Here is a 19,330-nt window from a genome sequence, read left to right as displayed (position 1 = left end):
CATCCCCGGGCCGCCCCCGCGGTGCCCTGGGGCTGGGACGGGGAATCCCTGCCCTGCCCTGCCCGGGCGGGGGGGCGCTGGGCTGCCCCGGGCACTCCCCGCCGCAGCAGCTGCGGGGCCTGTGCTGTGCGCGGGGGAGGCTCATTGCGGGAGCGCAGCTTGCGGGGTATCGCAGAGCTGCTCTCCCTGCTCCAAGCACAATCTACAAAGGACTGAGAGGGAGAAGTTGGGGGGAGGTCTGTGCGTGTTTGTGGGTTTACTTTCCCTTGGAGAGGATGAATTATTTAGTAGGCTCGTTTTCAGCTCAGTCCTAGAGCGCTAAGGGGGAGGCTTTTGTGTGGGGAAGGAGAGGAGGGGGCAGGCCCGGAGTAGCCCCACTGCGATCTCCAGTGGGCCCGTGGCTGGTTTGGCGGGGGCAGGCACCCGGCCGGCAACGGAGGTTCCCCCTGGAACAGGACCCCACTGAGCTGCTCGCTGTGCGGGCTCTGTTTAGCGCATTAGTGGTGGTCGTTCTGCTGAAGGGAAAGGGGATAAGATGATTCCAGTTTAATTAGCAGTGTAGCAAAACCAGTCGGCTGTGCCCGGGCAAATGTTTAGAGCTTTTGAGCTTTCTGTTGTACCTTATAACTGTAAGAAAAATCTCAATGTTGTGTGCAAAGGAAGTACCCCATGCTGTTTGTGGCCTGGGCTGCAGCTTCTTCACATAAATTATATCCTAAACTACCTGCTCTAGAGGCTTTATCAGCCTGGCATCTGGAGGATATCTTTTGTATGGAGATCTGTTCAGGTCCACATCCTGTTTATCCAGATGCAGCTGATATCAACAGTATGTTACAACTGGGGATCACCAGATGGTGTTAAGCAGGTTATCCTGCCCCTCGGTTTTACCTTCTTGAGCGGTGTGAAGAATTCTGGGGGCTGAGCCTGTCCTCCCTTTAAACCTTCTGGCTGTTCTCAGGTGTACAGTTCTCATCTGACAGTATCCCAGAAATCAAACAGCAGCAGACTGTATGTTTTCTTTTGCTTAGTTGACTGAGTCACTGCTGTGTCCTGTGCCAGATGAAGTTGTTGTAATATTGCTGCTAGCTGAATATCAAAAATCTCTCATGTATATTGTTATTTGCATTGTTGTAAATAGGGTCGTTCAAGCATAGTTCCTCTGCAGTGCCTTGTTCCCCATTGTTATCAAGCAACACTCAAATTAAGCTGGATTGCTAGGCAGTCTCCTACCTCTGTGTTTACCTGAGTCTGGCATTTCCACCAAATCCTGTGATTGGATAAAAAAAGCTTTTTTTTTACTCCATGTTATGGGGAAGGTCCTAGAAGATTTTGAAAGCAAGTCAGCATCTGGCCCTGGTGTGGACATGCTTTTTTCGTTTTTGATTTTTGTTTTGGTAGGTTGTGTAAAGTTGCTGAGAAATGAAAGGACAGCCATGATGAAAACTCTGTCAGCTGCAGTAGTTTTGTAGAGTCAAAGGGAAATGTACCTTGAGGTTAGAGATGAGGTGCATAGCCACTACAGGAGAATGTTCTGTTTGCTTTGTGCAGCAGTCAGGGTTGCTGTTCAGAGCCTCCACTTGCTGGACAGAAAAGGAAGTGCTCTGTAGACATTTCTGTTTTGAGGAAAGAAGAAGATGGTAATAGAAACTATTTAATAACCCCACAGCCTTGCTTGAAGATCTCATTTGGTGAGGATGGACTATACAAACTCCTGTACAGGTTTTTAGCTGTTGGAGAGGATTATACTTCCTTGCAGGCTTAATTCCTCTTTAATGGTGTTAACACTGTTCATGCCTCTGTCTGATTCCTAATCACTACCGTGCAGGTATTTGTTTCTTATTATCTGTATTGTATAAGCTGCTTCCCTCTCATTGTCTGCCTGCTAACGGTTTTAATCTATGATGCACAGCCTTACTGTTCCAACAACAGATTGTGAAACCTCAGACAGAACCATGACCTTCAAATAAGCAAGTTCATCTGTTTACAAACATGTAGCTGTAATAATTTGATGTTGAAGAAGAAAAGGAGCAGAAGATCCTAGCCACAGGTGCCTGACAGGCATTTTGACTTGAGATTAAAATGCTTTCCCACTAACCTTTGCCCTTGTTTTCTCTCCTTTATTAGAGTAGGAGGAAGTTTATTGACAACGTGCTCAGCTGAACTGCCCAATACTTTTGTTCAGACTACAGTGATAGAAGGTGCATGTGTTTCTCAACAGCTCCTGCATAATCGACCACACATTGGTTATGGGACGCATCATTCTTGTTCCCTTGCAGAGGCCTTTTGTTAAAATTCACTAGTTCTAATCATCCGTGGTCGTGCAGTGGATCTTTATACAAGCCACTTGATATTACTCCCACTTTACAGTCTCCTAGTCCTGCCAACTAATGCAATGTACTCATCTTTCTTTATATATTTTAAATTACAGAACAGGATTGAGAAATAAACACTCCTAGAGATGGCCATCTCTCTGAAACCATCATCTTATTGTTTGGACATTATGTCTCAGTTTGCACAGTATGTCTCCCCCTCCAACCTGTTCCCAAGTTTAGCAGTGAGCTGAAAAAATATCTCCTGTCTTCTGTTTTGGAGGCTGGGGTTCACAATCTACTGTCTTTCTTAGTAAGAGCTCTGATGGAAGCTGCTATAATGATTGCCTGTGTTTGGGCCCTGTCAGTGCTACAGCTATATATATCAGCATCACAGATCCTGATTGCAGCATGGCTGTTTCCTGACCCAGTTAACATAATATTAAAAGTTGTATTTTATCTGGGATTTCTTCTGTATGCATGTTGCACCATTTCCAAGCGTTTTTGAGACGTGGGAACAAATTTGGAGGGATTTTTTTATGCCTGTTTGCTTGGCTAGGAAAAGCTGCACACTAGGAGATGAGAGGGAGGAGGAGGGAAGAGATCTGAAGATGTGTTTCCATCCATTTCCCTAAAATCAAAGGGCAACAGGGCTCCAAGATCACTGCAAACCCTTTGAAATCAGAGCAACCCATATGTTCCATGTATCTTAGCCAAAAGATTAAACTTAAACTACAGGGTGAAGTTTTTTTAGTCAGGCAAAACATTATTAGTCAAGTTGGAATTGAGCCAAAACACGAGGCTTAGCAGGGTTGCAGTTTGTAACTGTATCTAAGTGCTTAGTGCTACAGTGTGTTTAGTTGTAAGGTGGCGTGTGATGTTGTGGAGGATGCTGTATAACTGTTGGTCTCTTGAAAATGCAATGGAAACCAATCACAAGTGCTCTAGAATGTGTTTTTTGTCTCTTACCTTCTAATGCAGTACTGGATGTTAGCTCAGTACCCAAAAGGAAAACGTCAGCTACTGAACTGGCACGTGGATTTTTCTCTGAGGTTTCTGAGAGAAACCTCATAGAAGTATTAATATAACAAAATGCTACTTGGTTTTTGATATGAGGTGGGATTGGGGCCCAATTTTCTGGTGTGTTTATATGAACATACAGAAGGGATGTCATTACTATCAAAAGTTCTTTTCTGGCCTGTAATAACGAATATTCTCTCTGCACCCGACCCTGGAATGCTTTTCTGTTTTCAGAGACCCTCATGTTTTGCAGTAGTTTACTTGAGTATTATGGGGTGTTTGCCCTCAGGCAGACGATCATAAATTGAGATGTGAAAATGGAGAAAGTTTCTTATCAACAAAAAATGGAATCTTCTGAATAAAAGAAGGTAATTTTTCTTAGGATCCTAGCAATCCAGTATACCATCCTTCAACCACTGCTTGTCTCTTTCACATGCATAGAAAATCTGATCAATGAGATGGATGTCTCATTCAGCCTGCATATTAGACTGAGTAGCTCAAGTAGCATGTCAAAAACTCGGATATTCAAGTTAGTGAGTATGCCTTTGGTGCTTTTTTTCCAAATACTATATTAAAGGAGTGGTTTCTGGCCTGCTAGAGTGAATATTTAAGTGGGAGATAGCATCTCCCATCAGTGTGAGTCTGGCATTAAAGTGTTTCAGGGTGAAGGAATAATGAATTACTCAGAGATCCAAATTAAAAATCTGTGTTAGGTCTCAGTGAATACTATAGCTTCCAGTGCTGAAAAGTTCAGGTGCTTCTTTTAGTTTTGTTTATTAGATAAGCTCAGGGTGGCTCAGAATAAAAACAAGATATGTTTTGAAGACATACAAATATTAGAATAAAATAACATGTAATAGAACAAAGTCTCCAGACAGTGCCCTAAACTTAACCGGGCCTGCTGAAGGCCTGCCCAAGCTAAAAAAGGTCTTAATGCTGAAGGTGTCCAGGCTCGCAGTCTAAGAGGCCAGAAGAGGGAGAGAATTCCAGAACCAAGAAACAGCTGCCAAGAATGATCTCTTCTGTTTTCACCAAACAAAGTTGGTGCATAGCTGGTACTTGCAAGAAGTTGCTCTTGGCTAATCTTAGAAATCATGATAGAATGCAAGGGGGAATGCTGGTATGTAGGGTTCAGGCCTATTTGGGTCTTATAGGTCAAAACCAGTACTTTGTATTGTTCCCAGAAAGCTACAGGAAGCCAGCACAGACTGGAGCACTAGAGCAATGTGTTCCTGGTGATCCATCCCTGTCAGAAGGCAAGTTGCTGTGATCTGCACTGGCTGCAGCTTCCAGGTGGTCATCAAGGACCCCACCTAGAGCACATTGCAGTAATGTAGCGCTGAGGTTACAAAGGTATGGATAATGGTGACCAGATCCAAATAAGAAAGAAAAAGTTGCAGTATTCTCATCAAATGGAGGTAGTGAAAAGTGCTCCTATCCACAGCATGACCTGCAAATCCAGAAGTATTCCAAGGCTGCCAATTTGAGTCGCAAGGAAGGGGAGGCTCTCTCTCTCTCTCTCTCTCTCTCTCTCTCTCTTCTTCCTTCTTCCTCTGGAAGAGGTTGGCTCTGAGTATTAGCAATGGCTCCCTCCCGCCCCCCCCCCCCCCCCCCCACAATACGTGTCCATATTCCCCGCAAGTTAGGAGGTCTGCCAGCTACCATCACCTCTGAGTTCAGCTTCAGTTGGTTTACCACAGCCCAGCTGTGGACTGAGACTGCAAGGCCTGGGTCAGATTAAAACCTGCTCTCTCTCTTCGTTTCATATATAGCCCTGTGACTGAATGGTGACAGTGAACCAATGAAAGCTATGTAGCTAGCTTGTACAGTGATAAGACATCTTGGATAGGAAGGCTTTGGTGGCATTTCTGTTACTGGCTTTAGTCAAACCCAGCTGGAAGTTAATGTTTCTTACAACCATCCCAGATTTTTTTGCCTGCAGCAGCTCCTTACCTCTGGCCCAGTTGGACATTCCACATATCGTATTGTTCTCTACATACTTTTGAACATCTGGTTTGTGGGGTTTTTTCTTCTCTATTTGTGCATTGTTCTGTTGCTGTTCCGAGAAGGATAGAAAAGCTACCTTTTTGGGAATGAGACTAGCAGTACCATTTAAGATTTATTTCCAGCCTTAACTTTTTCTGTTCTTGAATGGGGGAAAATAGTGCTCTTTTATTTCTAGCTTGTCCTCTTGTTCCCTAAACATGGGATCCTTTGTTACCCTTGTCTTGAATTTCTTTAAGGCAGTTATGTCACCTAAATAGTACTGTACTGGTAACAGTGACCCCAGCTTTTGGTATGTGGAACATTTCTGCTGCTATCCTAGAGCAGGACTGGGCAGTTATTTTGGCTTGGGGGCTACTTTAGGAATTTCAATGAGCTGTTATGTTAGGGGCAGGGGAGTGCTGGCCCAGGACAGGGTTGGGTGGGGGGGGAAAGCACAGGGCAGCAGTTTATCCTATCAAGCTTGGGTCCATCTGCCCTGCACCCATTATTGGGGGTACCAGATGGAGTGGGTGGGCAGGGTCTCCATGGAGACCAGCTGGGACACCTGTGGGATGGGCAAGCAGGGACCAGAGCTGGGATTGCGGGGTGGTGACAGCATGGGACTGGGGCCCGGGGCAGAGCTGCAGTGTGCTCCCTGCACATCCCTGTGATGAGCACTAATTCTATAGGCAGGGACATGCACAGAGCTGATCACCACTCTGCCCCAGGCCCCAGCCCCATGCTGTCACTGCCCTGCAATCCTAGCCCCTGCCTGCAACCTGCCCACCTGCAGTCCCATCCCACACACCCTGCCCATGGGGGGGAGGTCCTGTGCCAGTTTTCATGGAGACCCTACCCACTGTGTCCAGAGCCCCAGCAGTGGGTGTGGGGCAGCAGGGCTAGAGTCCCCAGGTTGCAGTGCCAGGGTTGGCAGCAGCAGAGACACTAGCAACAGCAACCTGAAGGAGCTGCTGTTGCAGGGGCTGCTGAGAAGCAGAGTCTAGCTTCTGCGCCACCCCCCTCCCTGCCACGCATGTGTGGCCGGTCCCGGGCTGCCCAAGCTGCCCCCTGCTCTTGGGCCGGGTGGGGCCAAGGGACCCATTGCTGGCTGGATAGAATCCCTTGGTGGGCCAGACCAGCCCTGTCTTAGAATGTCTGTCCTTAGCATCTGAAGTGGATGTAACTAGAATTATGGCAATTTTGTGATATTCTTGATACAAGTACATTAGGAGCTATGGTAAAGCAAAAAAGAAAAGGAAAAATAATTTGGGACATAATTCACATTTCAGTCTGTATCACATGTGAAAGTATAGTTCACGAATTCACTAGTGGTTAGTTAGATCTCGGCCTCTGGGGCTAATGCACAGAAGCACAGAGTGGGTAGGGGATGTGTTCACTTTCCTCCACGGTATACTTCTTTGGAATAACCAGCGTCCTTCCCTGACCTTGTGGTGGTTTTTGATGCAGATAGCTACTAGAGTAGTTCACGCTCATTGTTTTAAGCTGTAGCTCACCACTTAGTTTCCACAGTAGTTTCACCACTGTAGCTCACCACTTCATGGCTTCCTCGGCAGGCAGTTCAGCCCCAAGACTCTTAGGCTTGACCTCCCCATACCATGAAGGTAGACCACATTTGTGTCAGAAGCATGTAGCCTTTGGTTGATGAGGAGGATTGGGGAGAGGGAGCCCCAGTACAGATTTTAAAATGTTTTTGGTTTACTTTATTTTCCCTTTTTATTTCATTTTTTATGATACCAGATTAATGCAGCATTTGCTTGCATGTGCAGCTTGATGACTTGGTCTTGGTTACATGAAACTTGCAAAACTGTGCAGCTTTATCACTTGGTACATGAAGAGTCATTTCACAAAACCTGTTTCTTTTATGACTTTCACTTTTCCTTGTTCTTTGCTGTAAGTTCAGTACCATCAGGCTGCTGCTGCTACTTTCAACTTCCTTCTCTACTTCCAGAGGCACATTTGGAGGTAGATGTAGGAAAGCATCTTGGAAGCTGCACATATGTGCATATACATGAAACCAGAAAAAGGCATTTTCATTGTGGTGCAGCTTATTTGGATCCTTCCAAAAATGTTTGCCTCTAGCCTAGTAAAAGCTTGTGTTGTGACAATTCTTTCGTATGTAAGACAAGGTAGGAAATGTGCTCACTGACACCATGATGTCCCTTACCTTTATCTTTCAGATAAGAGTTGGTGCAAGTGCTGAAGAGACTCTTTATATGAGTGGGGAAAGCACCTGCCATTCTGAAATAGTTCAGGCTAAAATTGTGTTCAGTTATGAGTAAGCTCACAACCAACAGCCCCTGGAAAAGTTTTCATCACCTGAATGTTGATGGTTGAGATAGATAAGCTCCCCACTCTACAAAGCTGCTATGCAATGTGCAGTTGATAGCTGCAGCAAGTGCTTTCTTGTGGCAGACAAATGAGTATTTGAGTCACATCCTCAGTTCACCCAAATCATACCACCATGTACAGCAGTTAAGACCTCAGTCATTTTAGTTTTCTTACTGATGTAGAAAGGAAGTAGTCGTGCCTAGCTGCTAGAAAGGTTAACCCTGCCCTTGGGAGGTATATTTCTCTTTGCCTTCTCCATTAGGGCATAAGAGATTCATCTCCTGCTCATCTGTCTTCTCTATGAGCATATGGTAGTTGAGGAAGGACTCCAGAGACAATTCTTTGAGCAAAAGAAGACATAGACATCAAAGGGAACAGGCTTCTGGCATCCTTGTCTGTGCCTATCAGTCTTTTTTTCCCCATAAAGCCAAGAATCGGTGAACACTTCTAGTATAGACATTCATAAAAGACAACCTGGTAGAAGGAAGGAGCAAAGCTGTGGAACAATTGCAGTGTATTATTTAAAGGTCTTTATCTGTAATTTGGATAAAGTTCTCCATTTGAGACACTGTTTACCAGCTGCTACCCACAGGGAAACACGTTTTGCACATACAATAGAGAGAGAATTGCACAATCTGGTGTCCCATTGTTTTCTCAGCATATATCCTTGATTTCATTCTCCCTTCTCTTTTCTTCCTCTGCCCCCCCATAATAAAGGGAGTGAGGGGGAAGATGTAGAAAATGAAGGATTAGACACAGTTGTGTTCTCTGTATAGCCTTAAGCGCAGGGACTCCTTCCTAGGGCCTGTAAGGGGAAGTCCACCCCATAGACAGTGGCTTGTGTCACTGACCTGGTGAACTAGTTGGGAGCAGCATCCATCACTCCTGTTCTCCATGGAACTCTAGAAGGGGTGGTCTGCCTGATGCCCAGTCCTTCCCAGAGCTCTTGCTGAGGCAGTACAGCTCTCCTTCTGGATCATGGTGTATGCATGAGAGGTCACCAGGACAGTAAGTGCCTTTGTATAGGCAGGAGTGTGGAAGAGTGGAGGCTGTATCCGAAGGTCAGACCTTTGGTGCCTCAGTGCCTGCAGTTATATGCATGTCTAGGAAATGAACCCAGGTTTCTGGCATGGCAGACAAGGATTCTACCACCGAACCACAACAGCGGGTAGTGCAGCTCACTAACCAGGATAGTGCCTCTGAGGTAGGTTCTGGCTCTTGAGCAGAATAGCTTGACAGTGCTAAAAGAGTCTTATCTCTTTTTGATGATCTTCTTGCAGGGCAGTGGCGGTGGAGAATGGATACATTGTCCCTATTTCTTGTTGGTCCACCACATTCCAAATAAGGAACGTATACTGATTTTTCTGTTGTCATCCTTGTGCAGCTCTTGTTTACTGGAACCTTTAAAATAAAAACGTGTCAATTCTGGAATCAGTGAGCCCGCCCCCCCAAAAAAAACACAAACCAAAAACCACACACAAACCTACATGTTGATTGGCAAATAGCCAAACTAGCATTTGAAAAGGCTATCTGCAGGCATCAGTTTCTGTTTCACTAATTGTGTCTGAACTCTTAACTCATCATCTCTTAACAAACTTCTGGTTTTAGATAATTGCTTATTCAGTGAGGAGAAATGATGGTTCATCTCTTCCTACCCTTTTCCCCTCCCCATCTTGTCTCTTGAGATGCACACCCACCCACCATGCTTTGCACTCTATGAATAGATTCAGTTTGGGTATGCTTTTCCTGGGGTAAAATCAATCGCATGCAGTATGAACAGAAGTGGTGTGTTCCGCTTTGCGGAAGTATCATTCTAGGAAGTCAAAATGTTAAAGCTCTGATTAAAATATTGCTATTTTTGGATCAGTGAAACTCGAAGTGTAGGTTCTTTGTCATCTTCCCTTACTACTGCCTCCTAACCGATGCTGTGATCTAAAAGCAAGTAGAGCATTTTCACTCGTTGCCATAATTTTTTTTTCCTATAGCACTATTCTCCTGTAGAAGAAATGCTACTCAGCAGTGTACTTTCCTGACTTTCCATACGTGCATTTTCTAAATGTTGTATATAAAAGAGCAGCAGTATTTAGCCATGTGGATTTAAGAACTGTAGAGCACTTCCATCCTTGCTTCCGAAAAGTGCAGTGGAAGGCAGATTACCGTTCTCTGTTCCTCTGCCACAGGCTGGCCAAATGCCATTTTTGTTTCTTCACTTTTTTGATGTTCTGTTGTTAAGCCATATGAGGAAAACCAGTGGCAAACTGGGTGGGTCTCTCTAACGTGGTCCTGAGAGGTTGGCAGACTTTCCCTGAAACAGCCCCATGAATATTTACTCTGAGAAACCAGGATTTGGTTCTCTGTGCTTCCATAATGCAGAGGCTAATTGTATGAAAAATATGAACAATTGGAAGAGGATCAAAGGAAGGAGAAATCATAGAGCTATAAAATGTGAAAGAGGGAAAAGGAAAGAGCTTGAATCAGGAGAAAATGAAGCTAACTAAAAAGAATTTAGAAAAACATTAAGGAAGAATGGAGAAGATGGCCCGCGGAGTCTTTAAATGGAGATACAACGGTCTCCAAACCAGCAGAAATGCCTGGTTCTTCGAGCTGAGTCGCATTTATATTCCAGGGTAACGCGTATCTTAAATAATGTCTATTAAAGAAAACTAAAGATACTTATTGTATTCGAGGCCCTATATTGTGCTTGTTGGCGGGAGAAAGTTGGTTAAACTATAGAAGACCAATCAATCACTGAAGCCACCATGTTCTAGCCTGACCCCTTTGTCCAGGCCCCAAGTCTGAGATTCTGTCCCTGTCTAAACAAGAAGAAAGGTCATAACTACAGAAAGATGCCATGAGGAAAACAAGTAGATCAACAAGGTTGTGGAGACTGTTAAAAGAAAAGATTTTAAAAGTGTAGCTTTAAAGCTATACTTGAGCTTCTACAGAGATGGCACAGTTCGATTTTTTTTTTTGTTTTAAATCGGTATATAACACACAATGATGTAGATACAGGTTGCAGTAATCAGTAATTTCCTTTCACCTCTTTCCACTGATACTGCTTATTATAAAAGCATATAAGCAAATTGTGTGTGTGTGTGTACACACGCCTATCCTTAATTTATGTTAATTTGCTTTACTGGTGGAGATTTCTGAATAGTTAAAGGACAGCATTCTGGCTCTCTCAGTATTTATTTGTATATAAAGAAAGTAGGTAATGATGGGCAGCAAACAGTCGGGTTTTTTTGAAAGCTTTAATAGTTTTTCTTCACTACTACTTCTCAAAGCTGCACCTGGTCACAGTGCTAGAAGTTGCATCTGAATAGAGGAAATGGTTACAGAGGTGTCAGAATGAGAACACTGAAGAGTGAGTTTCTTTGCTCATGAGTAAATAGTTGCAGGGGCAGGGTGCAATGATGTTAAGAAGGAATATTATTATTCTTTACTAATAAAAAAAATAAATAAATCACAATGAACTACTATCTCTTTCTGGGTTTTTTGTATCTTAGAGGAAATTGTCAGGCTGGATCCAGGGGGACACAGTGGCATGGTCACACTCCCTTCTGGCTGTGCACCACTTGTGCAGTTAGTTCTCACTGCTCCTAGTCACGTCTCATACAGCCACAGACAAAAGGCCCATCTTCATCCTCTCTATAATTGCCCTTCAGCTATTAGAAGCCTTGTCAAATCCCCCTGTCTTTTCTTCTCCAGACTAAATGACCATAGTTTTTTGGTTTGTTTTTTTTTCTTTTTCAGCTTTTCCTCATAAGTCATGCTTTCCAGAGCTTTAGTCATTTTTGTTGCCCTGTACTAGACTTTCCAAATTGTCCGCATCCTTCTTGAAATGTGGGACCCAAAACTGGACACAGTACTCCAGGTGAGGCCTCCCCACTGCTAAATAGAGCAGAAGAATTGTTTCTGATTTCCAAGTGATGCTCCTATTAATACAACCCTGTATACTGTTGGCCATCTTTGTAACAAGAGCATGCTGTTGGCTCGTATTCAGCTTATTCTAGCCAGCTCCTCCTCTGCAGTACTGCATCCTTGCTCAGTTTGTGTTTGTGCATGCAGTTATTCCGTTCCAAGTGCAGGACTTTGCACTTGTCCTTGCCGAATTTCATTTGGTTGACTGCAGACCCTTTTTTCCAATCTATCCAGGTCATTCTGGGTCCTAGTCCCATCTGCAAAACTGCTAAGCATGTATGCAGTCCCATCTTCCAAATCATTAATGAAGATGTTAAACAATACAGAGACCGCTGGGGAACCCATGTTGATACCCCATCCCAGCTAAACATTTAACCATTGATGACTACTTGTTGAGCACGCTGATCCAAACACTTGTGACCATCATACAGTACTTTCATCCTGTCTATATTTCCTTAGCATTTCTGTGAGAATGTCATGGGAGATTTGTGTCAAAATCCTTGCTAACTCAGAGTACCAGTACATCACATCCACTGTTCTCACCACATCTACAAAGCCTTATCATAGAAGGATATCGTGTTGGTCAGGCATGACTTGCTCTTGGTGAATCCATGCTGGTTGTTCCTGGTCACATTGTTCTCCTCTTGGTGCTTTACAGTAGATACCTTGAAGACTTTCTCTGTGATCTTTCCAGGTATCAAGGTCTGACTGTTTGGTCTGTAATTCCCTGGATCCTCCTCCTTCCCCTTTTAAGATGGGCACTATAATTCATCCTGGTTTTCATCTGACCTCCACAAGCTGTCAAAAAGGATAGTTAATGGCTCTGAAATTACCTTAACCAATTCAGTAGCCTGCAGAGCATCCCATCCAGGCCGGATGTCTTGAAAGCATCCAACTTCTTTAAGTAATTCCTAACCTGTTCTCCTATTACTCTTGGCCGTTTGACTCCTTCCCCATCTTTGCTGTCAACTGTGCTCATCTGGTAGTTGCCTGTATTTGTGAAACCTGAAGTAAAAAGGCATTACATACTTCACCTTTCTCTGCATCATCTCCAACTAGATTGCACTGCATAAAGGACCTGTGGTTTCTGTGCTTTTCCTCTTACTCTTGACATACTCTTTATATTGCCTTTTATGTACCTAGCCAATTGCATTTCAGATCATAGCCTCACCTTCCTAATTTTTATGCCTGCATGCCTGTTATATTCTGACAGGCAAGGTTCAGCCTGCACCCCTGCGTGATATTCTTACACTTCTCCTTAGTACTATGAACAAGTTTTGCATTGGAAATGTCATCGCCAAACACCTCATGCAGTATGTTTTCTTCTACTTTTAGATTTATCCTGACTATAGATTAGGACTCTGATTTATGGATAAGATTTAGTAACCTGAATAAACGTTGCATAGACATTCCACCTCAGAAAGTTTTTGCAGTACTGGAGGTCCTGTTTCTCTGGGGTTACTTTTATCATTGCAACAGAACAGTGAAGAGCCTCATGAGAGATTTATCTGTGTCCCTAAGGCAAAAAGGGTGGCACCATCCTACTTTATCCTGCATGTGCAATCTCTCCTGTGGGCCATTATAAGCAAGGGGTCATGGCTTTTTCCCTGCTCCCTTTGGGATAATCTGCATTCCCAAGAGATTTATAGAAGCAAGAGTCAACTATAACTAGAAGCCCTGACTCCACTGTGGGTTACACTGTAATAGTCTCGCTTCCTATAACTGAATGGGGGCATGTTGAGTTGGCCAGAACCTGCTGTTCTTGGTTAAAAATTATTACTAAAAACAGAAATCCCAGTGCATGATGTTAAGACTACCTTGGGCTCAGGATTCTCAAGTACTGAACCTATTAGACCACTTTGTACAGTACCAAAAGGAAGTCTTTTCCACAGAAGCCTCATTTTGTTGAGAGGTATCGGCTTTTTTGTGTGTGGTAGGCATGCCTAAACCCCAGGGAATTTCTTTCCTTCAGAAAGTGCTGGAGTAAGCTTGTTCTTCCTCTCATTTTTCAGAATGGTCGTGGTGGGGACATGGTAAATCATTTCTAAATCATGTCCACAGGACTCTGTTCCCTACTTCAAGCTAGAACTAAATTCAGTGGGAAAGTCCCCTCCCGACGCTGGGTTTGCAGCATCTTGAATTCCATTGCAAACCAGAGGGTTTTCCTGAATTAAATATGAACATGAATAATGCAGTTGATACAGCATTCCTTGTGTTTGTTTATTTGGATGTAAAGCTGAGTATATTTTAATTTGTCCCCTGTTTTTCAACTGAGCTGCAGACTTTTCTTAGCAGTGCATAACAGAATGGTAAATATTGTTAGGAGGGAGCAGAGTGTTTAGCCAGGAAGGCAGTTGGACATTTTGGAACTCGGGAGGCATTTGAAAATTTTGGAAGCTTCTCATTTCTTCTCTTTCCATGTTTCATGTAAACAGCTCTTTTGGCTGTCACAGAAGGGAAGAGAACCTCTAAGCTCGAGTTGGTGGCCAGCGCACAGAGCTGTGGCAGAGGGTTTTGTACACACATTCCGTGCAGCGTCTGGGTGGAAGAAACTCTGCCAAATGGCCTGGGTGGTGTTTATAAGTAATAAAATCCTGAAGAGGGACTGGAAATGGTTGGTGTTTGTACTAGGCCTAAAATGTCTTTAGTGTTGTATGCGTGTACTTCAAGGAGTATTTAGTTAATAAATGTGGATTTTTCAAACAATTCACTGAATTATCAAATTGTCAGATTATCTAACATTCCTTTTCTGGTCCCTGGTTGATTTCACTGCAGCCTCAGCAAGCATATCTGTTTGGTGCATGTGTGTCTTGCTTTGTTTTCTTTTCGTGAATACTGAGATTCAGACCTTAGAAACTACCAGATACTTTATTGTAGTTTATGTTCCGAGTTCAGAAATGCGTTCCCTGGAGACCAGAGACCACCACTGAAGAAAACTGCTTTCTACCAAACTGACTTAGCTAGATTCTTTTCTGTCTGAATGTGTGGGGTTCTCTCTCGAAGTGCTGTGAATCAGACTGTATATTGGCCCACGACTCAAAAAAGTGAGCTTGAGGAGGTCTAGCTTCATTTGGAGGTGCTAAAAGAATTTGGGTAAATTCCTTTTAACATATGTTGTTTTGCATACTACACCACAAAATAAATAGAAAAGAAGGAGACTGATTCTTAATGGCAAGTTTTTTCATGCAGTGGTGAGACTGAGCACAAGATGGGTAGATAGAGTAGAGAAATAGTAAGAGTGAAAGTAGAGGTGTGCCAATACATCAGTCCAATATTGGAGCAGTACCAGTCTATAAAGAAAATTGACTGCATCAGAAATCTGCCTGATGTGGCCAATAATTTGGCTGATTAAATACCCCTGCATGTGCGCAGCCAGCGAGAAGCACAGCCCGGCAGTGTGGAGAGCTGCATGCAGCTGGTAAGTCCATTGTGGTGGAAGGGGGAGGGAAGAGGTGTTGGGGAGCAAATGAATGCCCTTTGTGTGGGGGGGCATGTGCTGCCGGGGGCAGGGTGGGGGGGGCTCCCATTGCTGCTTGCACCCTGGGAGAGCACCGGGGTGAGGGAAATGTGTGCCCCTAGATATGCACGGGGCATGGTACAGCTGCGGGCTGGAGCTGGGGGTGCACCAGGCTGTCTTTGGCAGGGGCTGGCCTTGGTGCGGGGGCTATGGAGGGGGCTGCAGCCACCCCAAATTTCGCCATAGTCCCTCTAGCCCCACTCCTAGTGCCGCCACTGTCATGCGCCTGGCGCAGCCCCATCTCAACGCTCCATCTCCACCCATGTTCTGGGAAGAGCTGAGGCTGTGCGGGGCGTGCGGTAGCGGCGCTGGGGGCAGGGCTACAATGAAATCTGGGGTGGTTGCAGCCACCTCCATAGCCCCATCCCCCACCAAGAAGAGCCTGGCACAGCCCCAGCCCATGTCAGCAGCCCACCTGCCCCACACAGAGCTGGGTGCACATGTGACCCCCGCCCCCTGTGTCCTCCCAGGGTGTGTGCAGCAGCAGGAGCTGCCCTCCCCTCCCCCCCGATGAGCTACAGCTCCATCCCACCCCACCCCAGCTGGACAGCGCCTGCCCCATTCCTCCCTCACCACAGGGGGCATTGATCTGCCCCCCCATGCCCCATCCCTCCCTCCTTCCCGTCCGGCACAACAGACTTACCAGCTGCACACAGCTGTATCGGAAGTTGGTTCAGTATTGGCTGATATGCCTCCTTAAAAATCGGCTATCGGTATCGGCCCCCAACATCTCTATTGGTGCACCCCTAAGTAAAAGGATTGCACACGCTTGTAGAATTCTCAACAGTTTACTGCACAGTAACACATGAAAAGTTAGTCCAAGCAACGACAAAGAAGCTGTCCTTTAAATCTCTCTTAACCCTGTTGTTGTAGATCATTTTAAACTGTCTTTTCACACACCAGTACATGAACAAAAATTAGCTTAAAATAAGGAAGGAACCTGGTTTACTTTGTTTAGCACAGCAGAACATTGCAGGTATAGTATGAATATACAGAATCTATAAAATCCATTAATGAAACATTTAATGTACCTTGTTTGGTTGTAGGGTATTGTATCAGCACAAACAAAATATAGACTGGGCTGAACTGATAGTGAAGATTCTGGGATCTTGAAGTATACTAAGGTTGGCCTTTCTGCGCTAGAGGCTAATACTTCCTGAAAGTTATTCTCTGGTTTTGATGAGAGGATTTCATATAATGTACTACAAAATAGTTCTTTAAGTGGTGTGGGCTTGCCACATTTCCCCTCCCCACTTCCAAATATAAGAGGGTCTTTGAAGATTTGTAAAATGATGATAATCTAATTTTCCAGGTAATAATTAGGTGGGGGGGGGGGGGTGAGTATGACCAAAATATGTGCACTGGTAAGTATGGGAAGCTTCCAGGAAACCAATTCTTAATATGATGTCCTACAGTTATACCCCAGGGAATTATGCTATTATGCACCTGCGTAATTTTATGCGTAAAACGTATGACTGCGCATAATTGCATAATATGTCGTTCCCTGGGGTCTAGCCAGTGAGTGGGAAGGGGAGCTCCTGCCTGCAGGAGAAGGGGATGGGTATGGGAGTGTGTATGGGGTTTGTGGGTGGGTGTGGGGTCCCCTACCACATGCCCTCCACACCATGGTGCACATGGGTGCCTGCAGTGCTGCAAGCCCCATGTCCTGGCATGGGGCCAGCTCAATCTGGCCCAAAGGCATCCACCAGCAGGGCAAACTGGGCTGGCTTTTGCCGCCACCTGCAGCCCCCAGGATTTGCTGGGGGGGACTTTATGGGCGGGAAGGTGGCAGGGGAGACCACACAACCCCCCCCGCCCCACACACACACACACACACACACACACACCCACACACACACACCCACACCCCCCTTCACAAACCCCCACACATAAGTAATCTGCATATATTTCTAAAGAAGGTTCAAATATTGTTATATTTAATTTTTAAACAAACAAATGTAATTAATTTAGCATAATCTACAATTTTTCTGTGTATAATTACCCGGGGTGTATAAAGTTGACTCCATGTGGGCTACTAATAGGCTTGAAGGATGCAGTAGGTGGCAGACCAGATAGAGACACAGAAGCTTTCCATTCCTATGGCATATTTGTATGTTAACCATGAGTTGCATATTGTGCTGCTACATCAGTTGAGAAGATCATTGTATCTGCGTTTGTGTTGCTATTGTTGAAGTCGATTTTAATCCTTTGAGGATTTGGTAGAAATCAGTTTAGAGAGCTTTGTCTCTTTGAATGCCTGTTGCAGAGGTGGTTCATTCTTTGGAAACGGAGACATAGTTGCAGGACTTGTATACAACCAAAAGACCTTCTTCTGAAGTTTTTCTTTGCACAATCAAAAGGCTTTTGCTTCAGTGTTGCATGGAGGGTAGAATCTACCTTGTAGATTCTACCTTGGTAACTGGAGTATTTGAAACAGGGAACTGCCTGTACAGATAAAGATGCTACCAAAACAAACGAGTACTTAAAAAAACAAAACACACAAAACAGTTGGAGATGGAAGGAAGTGATTGTCTTGCCACAAAGGTGAGCCACAGACAACTTCAGTCAGTGTGTTCTGTTTACCTGAAAGAAGGAAAATGGAATAAGGGTATGGAGCTTGGTGATAGAAAGCTTGAAGATGCAGGAATAAGAGCGAGGTAAATGTTGATATTGGGGAAGATGGCAGGAGTAAAATGAGCTAGGGAAGGCAAGAGAAGGAAAATTCTGTAGAGCAATTTCTGTGCATTCTGCCTAATTTAAGTCCTTGCTACCTAGTTAAACACTTAACTAAAAACAAAACACAAAACTAGGATTTCATTTAAATTGGGAAGAGACAAAAGTAGCATGTATATGTTTAAATAAATCCTATAGAGAAGAATGTAAATTCGCCAAGAACATGGAGGAGACAGATCTGGTATAGATGGGCTGTTTACATAGATGTTTTATGTGCTTGAGGATCAGGCTTTCTTGGAGTAATCAGATTCTTCATTTCTATCTTGTAAGACATTCTAAAGAAACTTTGCTTCCATTTAGAGTGCCACTTAAATAGCAAAAGGAGATCTATAAAAAGGAATGAAAGATTAAATATTTGTATGTTTCTCTCTCTCAAAGCAGAGTTCACACTCTAACAGGCATTCTTAGATCATGACATTTCTTTTTACAACCTTATTAAATAGTAAAGCTAATAGGGGGATTCTTTTCTAGAAGAATTACTGATGGGCATTTTCCATCCTCGAGCAGTAGAAATAATGAGTAGTGAGAGGATTGATACTGGTGTGGCAACAGTAGTATTATGTACCTGGCCTCTTGTAGACTACTAGTGAGTAATTTATATCATCACTACATGTGTGTGGATATTGTTTGGACATATTTAGTCAGTTTTAATATTGTTTAATATCTAGTCAGTTTACACTATGCTGATCAAATACTTGGACAAAAAAATCTTCTTGGTTTTGCTTAAGCATTGCAAGCTCCATGAAAGCTAATCAAAATTAAACTATAACTTAACGATTATTAAATGTTTAAGCTACTCCCCAAAGATTGCTTTGGCTTCTGAGATTTGTCAGAGACCTCAGGATATGCGCACAAGTGCATTTTTAAAATTTGCTAGTGGGGGAATCTGATTTTACAGATACCAGAAGCTGACTACTCCAAGGGTATTAATGCTCTAATCATAGCAAGACATCATCAAGCATGTGACTGTATCCTAAGAACTCTGTTTGTAGGTATGGCTCTAAAGTGATGGGCTGACAGCTCCACATCTGATGAGGACAATTTTTTTCACCTGTTCAAAAACAGAATATTTGTTTTGTTCTTTTATGACAAAAATGCTTTGGAATGGCTTATGGACCAGATTCGGGCTAAACTTGCTTAATAAAATGTAACCATCTCTTGGCATTTTTATCGACAAACTTACCTGGGATGGGTGCTATGGATCCTGTAAAATTCCAGGATTTCTTAATGACAAGAACAAGGCAGTTAACTTTTATCCAGAAGACTTTTAAATTATCTGGATCTCTTTATTTGAAGGACCACTGCACTAGTTAATTCAGTGTTCTGCTGTTTTATGTTGAAACTCCATATACAGAACGCAGAAGAACTGCGGGGAAGTGGGGTGGGGGGGTTGGTTGGTTGCTTTTCTTGATTTGCATAACTCTTTAGAGGTTTGCTCTCTTGCTTTCTGTTCAGGGAATCTGGCGCATTCCCGTGGATGAGATCGACCGCCCAG

General features: G+C 43.9%; 1 protein-coding gene across 1 annotated transcript in view; it reads left to right on the top strand.

Moving 5' to 3' along the window:
• Positions 1 to 19,330, top strand: part of CABIN1 (calcineurin binding protein 1) — a 210,814-nt gene that overhangs the window by 144,554 nt on the left and 46,930 nt on the right. The window contains exon 30 of the mRNA XM_025199243.1: positions 19,291 to 19,330. This exon is cut by the window's right edge and continues 133 nt beyond it. Within this exon, the coding sequence (XP_025055028.1) occupies positions 19,291 to 19,330 (40 nt within the window). The remainder of the gene's footprint in view (positions 1 to 19,290) is intronic.

The sequence above is a fragment of the Alligator sinensis genome, unplaced genomic scaffold, assembly GCF_000455745.1.
Source record: "Alligator sinensis unplaced genomic scaffold, ASM45574v1 scaffold505_1, whole genome shotgun sequence".
Taxonomy (NCBI): domain Eukaryota; kingdom Metazoa; phylum Chordata; order Crocodylia; family Alligatoridae; genus Alligator; species Alligator sinensis.
Note: the sequence above shows the minus strand (reverse complement) of the source record. Positions and strands in the feature narration are given on the sequence as shown.